Source organism: Apodemus sylvaticus, chromosome 22 (genome assembly GCF_947179515.1).
Source record: "Apodemus sylvaticus chromosome 22, mApoSyl1.1, whole genome shotgun sequence".
Classification (NCBI taxonomy): domain Eukaryota; kingdom Metazoa; phylum Chordata; class Mammalia; order Rodentia; family Muridae; genus Apodemus; species Apodemus sylvaticus.
In genome coordinates this window covers 27753534-27767975 of record NC_067493.1, presented here as the reverse complement: position 1 = coordinate 27767975, position 14442 = coordinate 27753534, and the positions used below count along the sequence as shown (strand labels likewise).

The 14442-nt window shown below is 50.5% G+C and overlaps 1 protein-coding gene across 2 annotated transcripts in view; it reads right to left on the bottom strand.

The window, feature by feature from the left end:
* The window catches only part of Prkar1b (protein kinase cAMP-dependent type I regulatory subunit beta), a 124789-nt gene that overhangs the window by 42041 nt on the left and 68306 nt on the right, over positions 1–14442 (bottom strand). For both annotated transcript variants that reach the window (XM_052168125.1, XM_052168124.1), the window contains exons 5-6: positions 7142–7203; positions 5095–5141 (exon numbers count right to left, since the gene is read on the bottom strand). In XM_052168125.1, the coding sequence (XP_052024085.1) occupies positions 5095–5141; positions 7142–7203 (109 nt within the window). The remainder of the gene's footprint in view (positions 1–5094; positions 5142–7141; positions 7204–14442) is intronic.

Genomic DNA, 14442 nt, shown 5'->3' with positions numbered 1-14442 from the left:
TTACCCTGCATCTCCCACATCACAGTCCATCTTCTTCTGTGCCCATCCCTGCCGCCCACCCCTGTTACCACTGGAAAGTCTGAGAGACTGACAGAAGTGTCAGGGACTTTTTCATAGTGCTGTAAGGGAGGCGAGGCCGGACACGCCCACGCATAGGTCCAATCTTTGCACAGCCCGCAGCCTCTGCATCCTAAACTCGAGGCTTTAGCCAGGAAGCGGCATCCACCCACGATGCCCAGACATCCTGGTCTGGCCAGCCAGCGTCCCAGCAAGGGCCTCTAAGCCGCCTTTGAACCTGACCCTCCCGGCTGGGAAGGGGGGTGGGGCAGATCTGCCGAGACAATATATTTGAGGAACTGTTTCATAAAGATGAACACAAAATTGGCCACCATGTGTCCCCAGGTTGGTGGGTGGCCAACCAGAGGCTGGGGACACCTAATGGCAGGCTCCCACCCGGACCCCTTATTAACTCATTGGAGCCTGGAAGGTATCTGTCGGGGAGGGTTGGAAGGGTCCTATTCAGATGAGCTGTGACTCTGGGGACCATCAGTCCTGCCTTGCAAAGGATGGAGTGGCGGTGTGTGGGTTCCTGCTGGTCCTATCCCCCTCATTCCACATTCAAGGGTGTCTTGGGAACCTATCGGGGGCCAGAATCATCAGTTAATTGTGACTTTCACTTTTGTGGAATTCTGGGGACAGGGAGGTAGAAGCTGGTTTCTGAAAGGAGCCGGAATAGCACAGGCTCAAATATCGAGCACACCGTGACCATGCAGGGTGGTGACTTTCTCTGCTCCTTAGCCATACCTGGGGTCTTCCACAGCAAGAGTCTCAGGAGCCTCCAAGGAAAACCACAGACTCATCGAGCCAGGGACACACAAGTTGGCCACTCGTCCTCAGATACACTGGAGCTAATCTGAGGAGGGAGGTGGCCACTGCAGTTGGGGAAGACGGACAGTGGGTGTAGGTGTGGAGGGCTTCCTTGGAGATGAAAGGCTCCCTAGAACAGGCAGGAGGTGGGGCCTGCCTAGGACAAAATGGGAAGAAAGCCTGCTCTGTGGAAAGATCCCTGTGGTGTAACCCTCTGGCCACTGGGGACTCCATGCTCATACTGCTGAGAGAAAACCCAGCGTGGAATGGATCAGGGCAGAGACTCCTTGCACAGTCTACACAAGGTTCTGACTCACCCACAGCCTTCATGGAGGCATACATGGCTGGTGTGTGTGTGTGTGTGTGTGTGTGCTCAGGGACTCCATAACCTTGAGGACAGCCTGCACTTTTCCTATATCCGCTTACTTGGGAAAGTCAAAGATTATGTGATCCAGAATCCCCTGGGGCCACCCAACCTTGTCTTTGAGATGGAATTGAAAATTCTAGATGACTTTGGTGAGCACAAAGAGATCTTGTTTGGAGATCTTGTTTGGAGATCTTGTTTGGAGATCTTGTTTGGAGATCTTGTTTGGAGATCTTGTTTGGAGATCTTGTTTGGAGATCTTGTTGGGACTGGGATACACTGGCTCAGTTGGCAGCGTGCTAGCTTAGCATTCGTGAAACCCCGGGATGGGGGTGGGGATGGAGGCAGGGACGGACCTCCATCCCCAGCACCACATACATCAGATATAGCCACACAGCTCTGTAATCCCAGCACTCAGGAGGTGGAGGCAGGAGGATCAGAAGTTCAAGGATAGTCTCCAACACCTGAAGAGTTTGAGTTCAGGCTGGGGGGGAAAAGGGCAAAAATGGAGGAGGAAGAAGGGAAAGAGGAGGGGGGGGAGTGGCAGCCTCAGGTGCCAAGGAAAGGATGGGCCTGGATCAGAAGTCACATGGGCTTTCAGGTCACAGGGGGAGGGTTTGGTCTTCATTGTCACTAAGGTCAGCATTTATCAACACTCCACTGCAGACAGAGGAGCAGGGCCTGGGGGGTATTGTAGGGTGAATAAGAGTTTGCAAGGCAGAGTCAAGCTAAGAACAGAGAACTCAGGAAAGCCCCGGGCCTGAGGTGGGAGCTGCATTTTACTAATTTCCTGTGGATTGCCGTCTGCCCGATGAGGTGACCACAGCACCCCCCAGGGCAGGCGGGTCCATGTAGAAGGTTTCCAGGGGTACTATGGGGGCTGGCAATGCCCCCGGAGAGCAAGAGCTAGCCAACACTGGAAGACAGAGCAATGTTTAGGGCCAGGAGTGGGTGATAACCTGGGAACACGGCTTGAGAGAGGAACTATGAGTGCAAACTATGGGGGTTTGGTAGAGTGTCTGACATGCAAGAAACCCCAGACTCCATCCCCAGCATGGTCTAAACCAATGTTTGCCATCTCAGGTCTCTGGAGATGGAGGCAGGAGGATTAACAGTTAAGGATCATCCTTAGCTACATAATGAGTTTAGGCCAGCCTGAGCTACATGAGACCCTTATTTATTTATTTACTTACTTACTTATTTTAAGATTTCTCTGTGTATCACTGACTGGAACTTACTCTGTAGACCAGGCTGATCTTGAACTCAGAGATCCGCCTGCCTTTGCCTCCAAGTGCCAGGATTAAAGGCATGTGCCACTACCACCTGGCAACCCCCATCTTTAAAAACAAAAATCAAACAACAACAAAAAACCCCCAAACAACCATAAACTAGGAATTAGAAATGAGTGACCCACACCTCTCAGCCATCTCAATCTATTAAAGCAACTTCCAACAGAGAAAATCATCCGTGGGACCCACTTGTACAAACTGCTAGGGGCCAAGGCCTCCTCCCTTCCCTACCAAACCTGGCCTGGGGTAGTCCAGGAACCATGCTGTTTTCTGAGCTGGGTTTTTCATGGATGTTTGCTTGAACCTGAAGTTCGGTCACAGCAGAGCCTAACTAACATCAGAACCTCTTTTTAATTGTCTGCCTCACGCTTCCTCTGAATGAGTAGCCCAAGGGATCACTACCTCCCAACTCAGTTTCCTTGTTTGGGGAGACCCAGACCAGGGGTTGAGCTGTCAGATTCCCTAGGTCAACTTTGCGTGTGCCTCACTCCGGGGTGACTCACTTCCTATGTGGTGGCTCCGGAAGCAGGTGGGCCAGTGCGGTTCCCAGAAAGGCATTGTGGGACAAAGTTTGGGCTGCTGGGGAAATCAGAAAAGGATTTTTTCCCAGAAATAGTCCGGCTGGACATAGGCTTAGGAGCAGAGGCCAGGCCCAAAATAACTCGCCTAACCCGGGGGCACCAGGCAGAGTGTGGCTGAGGCACCTCCGAGGCGAGGAGGGCAGAGCAAGTCCCCTCAGACAGGTGGGGCACAAACTATGGCTAATTAGAAGGTGAGGTTAAACGGAGCCACAGCCCAGCAATAACCCTGGAGCTGACCTAGGAATTGACCCGCGATGCAAAGGACCCTGAAATGTCCTGGGCAGACTCTGTCTGTGTCCTCTGTTCCATCTGGAGACAGACCTTCAAGAAATAGATCACAGAAAATAGCCCCAAATAAGCAATTGATCAGGGCATGGCATGCGGTGCACCTGCTGCCACCCACTAAAGGGAGAAGCAGATACTGGGGTCACAGCAAGAGGAAGGTGAAGGGACACCTATCAGGACGATACCAGCCGGGGCCCTGTGGCAGTCCAACAGTGGGTCAGACTCTCAGAGGCGAGAGGCGGTCCCAGACTGACTCAGAGATGAGTGTCATCTCTGCTGGAGAGGATGATGTAAGAGAGTTACCATGAGCTGGAAGGTAGCCTAGGCTATGAAGTGAGCTGGAAGGTAGCCTGGGCTATGAATTGAGCTGGAAGGTAGCCTGGGCTATGAAGTGAGCTGGAAGGTAGCCTGGGCTATGGAGTGAGCTGAAAGGTAGCCTGGGCTATGGAGTGAGCTGGAAGGTAGCCTGGGCTATGAAGTGAGCTGGAAGGTAGCCTGGGCTATGAAGTGAGGTCCTATGTCAAAAGAGACAAAGCCGTAGAGGAGTTGGATAGGAAGCCGACCCCTCAGCTCAGGGAAACAACTGGAGTCAGACAAGGGGACATTAGTGCCATTCCAGTCAGAGGACACTGGGGGATTAGGAGGTAGAAGGCGAGAGGGTCAGCCGAAAGCATGAGGTGGGGGTCTCTAGAAAGGATGCTTCTAACATCACAGTGATGGAGACAGTGGTGTGGGGGTGGGGTAGAGGATACCCTACCCCCCTTTGAGCCCTTTGTCCTGACTGTCCCTTGGGGAAGCTCGGATGCATGCTGGCACAAAAGCTGACAGTCATCCCATGTCATTCAGTACCTCTAGGGCCTACAAACATGGAAGCTACTGCCCCTGTGGCAATCGCTGACACCCACTGTTAAGCCCGCACTGTTTGCAGGCAAAACCTAGTCAAAGAGGACACCTTAGGCTGCTTTCCAGACCCTCTGTGAGAGCAACAAAGAACCCCACTGGACCTGCGCCTGCAAACAAAGCTCTCCTTCCAAACTGTGCTTTTATAGTCTTATATTGTCATTCAGACAAAATGCATTCTTGTTCTTGAATAAAACAACTGAAATGTGGCTGGGGGCAGGGTGTGGCTCAGCACTGAAGCTCCAGCCTAGACTCCTCCAAAGAGGAGCTGGGGGTGTGGCTCAGTGGGAGAGCCCTGCCTAGAATCCCCCAGTGAGGGGCTGGGGGCGTGGCTCAGTGGTAGAGCCCCTACCTAGAATCCCCCAGTGAGGGGCTGGGGGCGTGGCTCAGTGGTAAAGCCCCTACCTAGAATCCCCCAGGGAGGGGCTGGGGGCGTGGCTCAGTGGTAGAGCCCCTGCCTAGAATCCCCCAGTGAGGGGCTGGGGGCGTGGCTCAGTGGTAAAGCCCCTACCTAGAATCCCCCAGGGAGGGGCTGGGGGCATGGCTCAGTGGCAGAGCCCCTGCCTAGAATCCCCGGGGGAGGGACTGGTATTTGAGTGACAGAACATCCATCTAAGTGCTAAAAGCCCTGAGTTTCATCCCTAGCACCATAAACAAACAAACAAATAAAACATTAGGAATCTATTCAGAAAGAAAAGCTGCCAACTTGCATTCGTGAGACCTGGTGCTAAGCTCTGTGAAGTCTTCAAGCCAATCATGCAAAGAGGACCTGTTGTCCAAAACCCATGGTGGATGGATAGATACTCACATCTACTTCTCCTTGGTCAATCACGTAGAAATTATCTCCTTCGTTCCCTACGACAGAACAGAGAGACAACAGATGTAAAATGTGAAACAAAATGAGTTAGATATTCATGGTTTTCTGGCAAGGAACCCTTGTAACTACGTGTGCCAGCCAGTGCCAAGCAATACCAGCCCCAGGTGCCAATTCCTGGGCATGGAGCACCGCCCCCTCTCTCATGCTGGAAGTGAACCCAGGGACTCTTGCACACTAGGCAAAGGCTCTACAAAGAAACCATGCACCCAGTACCCTCTTCACTCATTAAGTTCTTCGGGCTGGCTTTGAACTCGAAATCCACCTCCCCTCTTCTAGGATTGCTGGGGTGACAGATTAATGCTGTCTGTGGCGCTGTGTTTCCTTAGTTTCTTTTGCGCTTCTCTACTTCTCCTCTCCCTGCCTGCTTGCCCCCTCCCCTGTTTGTTTGTTCTGAGTCAGGGTCTCTCAGTATGAAGCCCTAGCTGAGTTAGAACTCACTATGTAGACCAGGCTGGCCTCGAACTCACAAAGGTCTGCCTGCCTCTGCCTCACTAACACACACACACTCTCCCCTACCTGAAATATCTGTGAAGAGTCTCACGCCGTAGCCCAGACTGGACTTGAACTCAAGACAATCCTCCTGTCTCAGCCTGGCAGTTTCTTTTTTATTTTATTTTTTTTTAAATTAGGTATATTCTTTATTTACATTTCAAATGTTATCCCCTTTCCTGGTTCCCCCCTCCCCCCAAAATCCCATAAGCCATCTCCCCTTCCCCAATCAACCCCCCCACCCCAATCCCCCAACCTCACCCCTCTACCCACCCACCCCCACCCCACCCACCCCCGCTTCCCTGTCCTGGTATTCCTCTACACGACACCATCAAGTCTTTCCAGGGCCAAGGGCCTTTCCTCCCTTTGGTGTCTAACAAGACCATCTTCTGCGGCCGATGTGTCTGGAGCCATGGGTGCCTCCATGTGTACTCTTTTGGCTGATGGTTTTGTCCCTGGGAGCTCTGGGAGTACTGGGTGACTCATATTGTTATTCTCCCAGTGGTGCTGCAAATCCCTTCAGTTCCTTGGGTCCTTTCTCTCACTCCCCAATTAGGGACCCTATTCTCAGTTCAATGGCTGGCTGAGAGTGTCCCCCTCTGCATATGTCATGCACTAGGAGAGCCTCCCAGGTGACAGCTACATCCGGCTCTGGTCAGCCAGCACTTGTGGGCATCCACAATAGTGTCTGGGTTTTGTAACTGTATATGGGCTGGATCCCTGGGTGGGGTATTCTGGATGGTCTTTCCCTCAGATTCTGCTCCACCCTTTGTCTCTGTATCCCCATTCTTTGGGTATTTTTTTCCCCTTTCTACAAAGGACCCAAGGATCCATACTTTGTTCTTCCTCCTTCTTGGGCATCATTTGATATGTGAAATGTGTCTTGGGTATTCCAAGCTTCTGGGCTAATATCCACTTATCAGTGAGTGCATACCATGAGTGTTCTTTTGTGATTGGGTTACCTCACTCAGGATGATATTCTCCAGTTCTCCATTTGTCTAAGACTTTCATGAATTCATTGTTTTTAATGGCTGAATAGTACTCCATTGTGTATATATACCACATTTTCTGTATCCATTCCTCCATTGAGGGATATCTGGGTTCTTTCCAGCTTCTGGCTATTATAAATAGGGCTGCTATGAACATAGTGGAGCATGTGTCCTTACTGCATGCCGGGGAATCATTTGAGTATATGCCCAGGAGTGCTATAGCAGGGTCCTCCTGTAGTATCATGCCCAGTTTTCTGAGGAACCGCCAAACTGATTTCCAGTGTACCAGCTTGCAACTCCACCAGCAGTGGAGGAGTGTTCCTCTTTCTCCACATCCTCACCAGCACCTGCTGTCTCCTGAGTTTGTTATCTTAGCCATTCTGACTGGTGTGCAGTGAAATCTCAGGGTTGTTTTGATTTGCATTTCCCTGATAACTAAGGAATCTGGCAGTTTCTTACGTTGGTCAGGACAGATGACGAGCATTTGGAGGGGAACATACCTTGCTGTATGACTGTTTCCCCACCGATGTGAGTGACAGGAAACATGGCATCAAATATGTCACTGAAAAACAAACAGAGACAGGAGCTGTAGCAGGCACCCACCACATCAGCCTGCTTCTCACCACATGTACCCAGTCCTGTCCATTCACCACTTCTTAGCCCCTCGGAATCCAGTCCTCAGGCCTTAGGGAGAAGATCCCCTCCAAGCTGAAGAGGAATTAAGGTTTTCGCCAGCCGTGCTGTGAAGAACCACATGGGCACTCTGCACATGGCCAACAGGCACAGCCTGCTTGTTTGGTTTCTTTGTTTATTTTGCTTTCTTGAGACGGTGTGTCATGAAGCCCAGGCTGGCCTCAAACTACGTAGCTGAGAATGACCTTAACTTCTGAGCCTCCGGCCTCCACCTCCCCAGTGCTGAGATGTTAGCCACTGCCCTGGGTTTATGGGGTACAAGAGATTAAACCCAGGGTTTCTGCATGCTAGGCTAGCACTCTGTCCACTGAGTCACATCCCTGGGCCCTGCCTGGCTTCTTACAAGAAAGGAATGAGTTTATGGGTACTGTTTTTACAATCCGGTTAGGAGAATAAGTCACAGTCGGTTATGAGCACTTCTCGTGCCAATAAATATAATTTGTTTGGGACGTGGCCATCAAGGCCGATTGTGTGGATTTTGCTGGCTTTTCCCCCCTTCTGGAGGAAAATATTTACAGTCACAGGAGTGTTCATAATTCCAGACGCAGAGATGAGACAGCAGGACTGGAGAAGTACCTCCAGGGTGGAGCACTTGCCTACCATGTGAAAAGCCCTGGGTTTAATTCCCACCTACTCCAAAAATGCAAAGAAAGGAGACATCAGTAGGCACCCAGATTTGCAGGACAGAGATGTGCAAGGACATGTGGGCCCCCAAAGTCTCCAAAGCTGGGGGGGGGGCAAAGTGGTCTCTGTGCCAACCCTGATGCTTGGTGGCTTCCTCTTCTAAATGGAGGTGTGAAATGGGCTGTTGGACAGAAGCCAAGGGGGAGTAAGGAGGGCTGGACTACTAAAGTCACCAGAAATAGGAGGGACATGCAACATGGTCACATGTGTCCCATATGTGCCAGCTCACCAGCACAGCCATTAGAACACAATCCAAAATGCCAGCCCATTCTCCTGAGATGTAACATCCACTATCAGAGGCCTACCTGTCTCTGGGGCTCCTGGCTCCCCAAGACAGGAGGCTGTGCTGCTGGGGAGGCTAAGGTACAAGTGCAGAACCCCCAGCCAGGGCGTGTCCATGCCTGGAAACATGGGGCACTTCCCTGTCTGCCCTGAGTGTTCAGAACGGAGTGGACAGAGATTGGTAAATTGAGGCAAGCCTCAGAAGAACTCAAGGGCTCTCTCTGGCTGGAAAATATACAAAGCTATCTGGGGAGGAAACACAAACTAAAAGATCCAGACTGTTCCGTGCTCTGGTTCCAACCTTCAGCACATATAAATAATTCTTTACAAGACCTGTGGGAGATCAGCCTGGTCAACATTCCGTCATGGAAAAAGGAAAGAAAAAACAGACGAGGCCACGCCCCTTGCTGAGGATTGACAAGAACACTTGCTAGGGGAGGGGCTAATGAGGCCCCTCCCCCTTCCGGAGGCTCTATAGAGTTTATAGTTGCTGGGAGAGGGCTCATGAAGCCCCGTCCCTCCCAAAGGTTTTACAGATAGTTGGTTGATGGGGGCAGTTTTCTTCAGTGGTATAGCCACTGGTAAGTTGCCCATGCTCCTGTGGATAACCCCCTCAAGCCATGAGACACTGAAATAGAAGAGGAGTTAGTCAGGAAAAGAAAGGTCAGCTGGTGTAGGAGGGGGACCAGAGAAGGTAACGGAGGTAAGTAAGACCCAAGTGTAAGTCATAATAAGCCCAATTGTCACTTATAGTTACAGTATCTTTTTTTTTTTTTTTTTTTTTTTTTTTTTTTTTTTTTTTAAAGCCGGGGCTATTCACTCTCTATCCAAACACGCTTCTTTGGAGCCCTAACCTGGAGCCCTAACCCTCTAACATCTTGGTTTTTAGTTGCTGTGTTCACTGGAAGGAGGAAGGCAGTCACATGAGGGAGCCGTGGGCAGGTCTCAGGCCAGCTCTGGATGACTGTCTTCTGACAAGGGTACTTCTTGGCCATAGTATCTCCAGCATCTGCAGGGATCAGCTCAGCCTGGCTGCCATTTCCTCAAAAACCACAAAACAAGGGTCTGAGAAGGAGCAGGTCTTTAACAAATGACCTTTTGGTTCCTCCCATGGTAAACATGCTAAAATAATAACCCTCAGCTCATAATAGTAGTGTGTGTGTGTGTGTGTGTGTGTGTGTGTAGGCATGCATGTGTGTGTGCATACACATGTCTGTGGGTACATGTAGAGGCCAAAGAGTGACAGTCTGTTTCTAAATCACTCTCCAAATGATAAATGTAAATGGATGTGGTGTGATATGTATAGTATACACAAGTATGTGTGGGTGTAGGCACCTTTGCACATATGTGGAGGTCAGAGAGTAGCAGGTGTCCTGCTCTCTCCCTCTCTGTTTTATTCCTGTATCTGCCACCCCAGACCTGGGGTTATAGGCAAACGTGTAGCCATGCCAAGCTTTTTCCAAGGGTACCAGTGATTAGAACTCAGATCTTCATGCTGACCCAGCATGAAGTCTTACCCATGGAGCCCCACTCCACCTTAGCTTTAAAGACTAAATCTCTCACTGAACAGAGATCTTGGCCAGTGAACTCCAAATATCTCCCTGTCTCTGCCTCTCTGGGGCTGAGATTACAAAGACATGGTACAGCACTTGGGTTCTGGGGTTAGGGCTCAGGTCCTCACACTCGGCCAACAAGCATGTTCCCCACCGAGCCATCTCTTCATCCCAAGGTGTGTGTGTGTGTGTGTGTGTGTGTGTGTGTGTGTGTGTGTGTGTAAGAGATTAAACAGGTCCCGTGTACTCCCTGCTGCTCTGACAGCTTCCTGCTTCGCCACCCCTGCTTCAGACACTCTCCTCTGAGATGTTAGTGGATCTGGAAGATGCAGGTCCACCTTCCTGATCCCAAGAGATTGATGTGTAGCCAGTGCCACCCCAGACCTGCCCTGGGTTCTCACTCCCTGCCTGAGCATTCCCACAGGAGGCCTTGTGCATCTCTGTTCTCCCTCTGGGTGAAAATGCACCAATCTGGCAACTTTCTTTTCTTCTTCGGCCTCAGTCTGTAGCCCAGGCTAGCCCTGAACTCATAATGCCCCTCCGGCCTCAGCCCCCCTAGAGCTGGGTTACAGGCGTGAGCAAGCGTGGGCAGCTTCTGCTGACTCCTTTCATTCATCCCTCCCTGCCCCGAGGACTTTCCAGATATTCCCATGTTTATGCAATCACAGAGTGGGCCACAATGAATATTCCAGGGCTCCTCAAGATGAAGGCAGATAAATGTGATCACATCTTACTATTGTAGGGGCTTGCTTCCACTTGTCTGCCTGGGTTGGCTAAGGTGGGGATGGATTGAAAATGTTTTCTGGGCGAATGGTCCCCAAATTGAGGGGTCTGGCTCTCGATGTCAGTCACACACCAAAGTAGGCTTGCTGGGCACAGCCTTCTGTCGAGCTCACTGAAGGACCCCATGTATCTCTGCGAGCACAACAATGTCCCCTCCACTGCCCAGCTGCAATGCCATTACAGAAACAAGCTGGGGACATGGAGATGCCAAAAAATGCTACCAGAGCAGCCAGGCTGGGTCTCACTTACCACAGAGGCTTAGAAGCCAGGTTTCCTTCTGAGAAACCTGACACCCCTTGAAAAGACTCAACAAGTCCGGGTCCATGGCTCTACCTACTCCTCCTGCCTCCTTCCAACTCCAGACAACCCTAATCCTTCCCCACCTCCTCAGCACTTAATGGCATTAAAAGGTGCTGGCCTCCTCCGCCTATAAGAAGAAAAACAGTTTTCCACGCTGATCCAGAAGTCACCTCCAGAGGGTTCAACTGAAGCTACAGGCAGAAATCATAAACAGCCTCCTGATCAACCCACCCTCTCTTTCAACAATGCTGGCTGCTCACAATGCAGCAGTGGCTGGACTGGGCTCTGGGGTGGCCAATTGGTCAGGCAGAGCAGAAAGACAAACCCATGAGCTCACCATCATAGGCACTGAGAGCCTGAGACTGTGCTGAGTCCTTTTGGCCACTTCTGCTTCCGTGCACACCTGTCCTCACCAAGTTGGAGTGGTAGGTAATGAACTCTGCTTCCACTTAGGGATGCTGGGGCTTCTCACCTAGCCTGTGGCTAAGAACACAAACCTTTTGAAAGTCTTTACCTAGGCCATCACTCCTCACCAACTTCTCTTCCTCCTGCAGCACCTCAGCTCTGGTGCTTTCTCAGTCTAAGTGGACACGGGGATGGAGAGGATGGACAGACAAATAGGGACAGGGGGTTGGATGGGTGGATGAGTGGATGGGTGGCCAACTGGATTAAAGGGTGCATAGGCAAGTGGATGGGTGAAGGGATGAAAGAATGAATGGATAGATGAGTAGATAGGTCTGTGGACAGGTAATGGAAGGATGGGTGATAGAGAGACATTCAGATAAATGGATAAGTGAGTGGATGAGTAGATAGGTGGGTGAGCGGATGGATGGATGGATGGACGGACAGATGGCTGGATGGATGATAAACAGATGGGTTGGTGGATAGACTACAGAGTTAGGGAAAAAAAGAATAAAAGTTGCTAGATTGGTGCATTTCTATCCAGATATGAGAGAGAACAGAGATGCACAAGGCAGTAGCAGGCCTCCTGTGTGGATGCTCAGGCAGGGAATGAAAACCCAGGGCAGGAAGAATGGAGAACAGATGAATGTTATCAGTGGGTTGGCGGATAGAGAGATGTATGGATGGCGTGGGCAGGTGACTGGACGGTGGGTAGATAGGTGGACGGACGGGTTCTAAGACTGGTGATGGACAGGTGGAAAATGGCTGAATGAATGGTAGGTGATGGACCACTCACAAGTGGGAGGATAAATGGGAGGACAGAAGAGAAAGACGGGGCTCAGAAAAGGAGGGGCGTTGATAGGATGGCGAGTAGAGGTGGGCATGGTGCAGCCTTTCTGAAGGAAACACTCTGGTGCTGCCTGCCTTGGGCCCACCACATCCATATTAGGAACCCCCGTGATTCAATGACGTGGAAAGGTGTCCATTGATTGACAGTGGGACACTCTTTAGACAGAAGCCTAGAATGCAGATCAGAGATGTATTGAAAATGATGGTACTGGGCCAAGTGTGGTGGCGATTAAAAACTGATGGCACGGGGTCATAGAGACACTCTGCAGCTAAGAGCACTTGCTGCGTTTACAGAGGACTCAAGTTCGGTCCCCATCGTCCATGCCAGGTGGTTCACGACCACCTGTAACTCCAGAAGATCTGATCCCCTCCCCTGGCCTCTGTAGGCTCCTGTACCCACATACACACAGATAATTAAAACATAAAATAAAAATAAATCTTCTTAAGAACCAATGAGATACATGATAAGGGACAAAAGATGTTTATGATGTTATCAGTGGGGAAAAGAATTACTAATAGAGAAACACAGTCTTAAAAATAAAACACCATTCCAGCAGTTGGGAGGCAGAGGATTGCAGGACTCTGAGAGTTGAAGGCCGGCCTGGTCTACAGAGTGAGTTCCAATACAGCCAGAACTACACAGAGAGACTCTGTCTGAAAATAAACAAACAAGGAAACACATGCATAAAACAAATACATAAAAATCAAATAAAGTGAAACAATCACCTACTGAAATGCCATGATGAGACTCGGCTGCTTCAGGTAGAGAAGAGCTAGGCTAAGCCAGCTTCATATGTCATGTGCGTGTGTGCGTGTATGTGTGTGTGTGTGTGTGTGTGCGCGCATGCGTGTGCATGCATGTGTGTGCATGTGCGTGCGCATGCATGTGTGTGTGCATGTGTGTGCATGCATGTGTGTGTGCGTGTGTGCGTGTACATGTGCGTGCATGTGTGTGCGTGCATGCATGTGTGTGTGCATGTGTGTGTGCATGTGCGTGTGCATGTGTGTGTGCTTGTGCGTGTGTGTGCATGTGCATGCATGCGTGTGTGTGCATGCATCTGCATGCATGTGTGTGTGCGTGTACATGTACTGTAGTGTACATGTACTACCGTGGGCATGAAGAGATCAGAGGACAGCACGCAGGAGTCACTTCTCTCCTTGCGCCATGTTGATTCTGGGAATCACATTCAGGGTGTGAGGTTTAGCAGCAGGTTGACCCTGCTGACCATCTTACCAGTCTTCCACTTTAGTTTTCGAGATGGGGGTCTCTCTCTTGTCCGGGGCTCAGTGCTTCAGCTTGGTTGATTAGCAGGGAAGCCCAAGGAGCCCCTGTCTCTTCCTCCCCAGTTGTGGGATCATAGACTGGCTTTTATGTGGGAGCTGGGGATCCAAACTCTGGTCCTCAGGCTTGTATGGCAAACACTTTACGGGCTGAGCCATCCCTCCAGACCCCTTAGTGTATCATTGATGTTCCACATGTAATGTATGAATCTATGTATATTTAATATCGTCCAGTTCCCTATTGGAGTATGCCATATCTACTTTTGTCGATACACTGGAGGATCAACGTGTGTGTGTGTGTGTGTGTGTGTGTGTGTGTGTGTGTTTGGTTTGGTTTGGTTCATTTGTGTGAAAGGTCTTAAGGTCTTTCACTTTATAGCTAAAGTCAGTTTTGAACTCTTGATCCCCCTGCCTCAGCTTGCCAAGTCTAGTTAGTTCTGGACTAAAAGACACCACCATATCCAATTAACCTTTTTAAAGCATCACACACACACACACACACACACACACACACAGACAAAACCACAACTTTAAAATTTCAGAACACATCTCTATGGATGTGGTCCACACTCCAAACCCTTAACTTAGTACACAGGGCAGAAACCAAGGGTTTGTGCAAAGACAACATTTTGACACTATTCCAGTGTGTACAATCTGCCCAATCTGCCTGGCTGCCTGTCCTCAGAGTCGGGCAGCTGGTAAGGCCCTTCAACCCTGATGAACAGATCCTGCATCAGGCCCAAGCCACAGGACACATAAGATGGGACCGTCTCAGCTACATCCTGTCTTGTGAGTCTCAGAACAGCTCATTTCCTCACCCAACAGACCTGGGCATTGTCAGCTCAAGTCAGGATGGGCTCAGGAATCCCCTGCCTGAAGACACTTTCCAAAGTCCCCACTTCCCCTGCTCTAGCCTCTACAGCCCTTCCTCCAACCTCAGAAGAGGACACCAGGGAAATGGGACGATGGCTCAG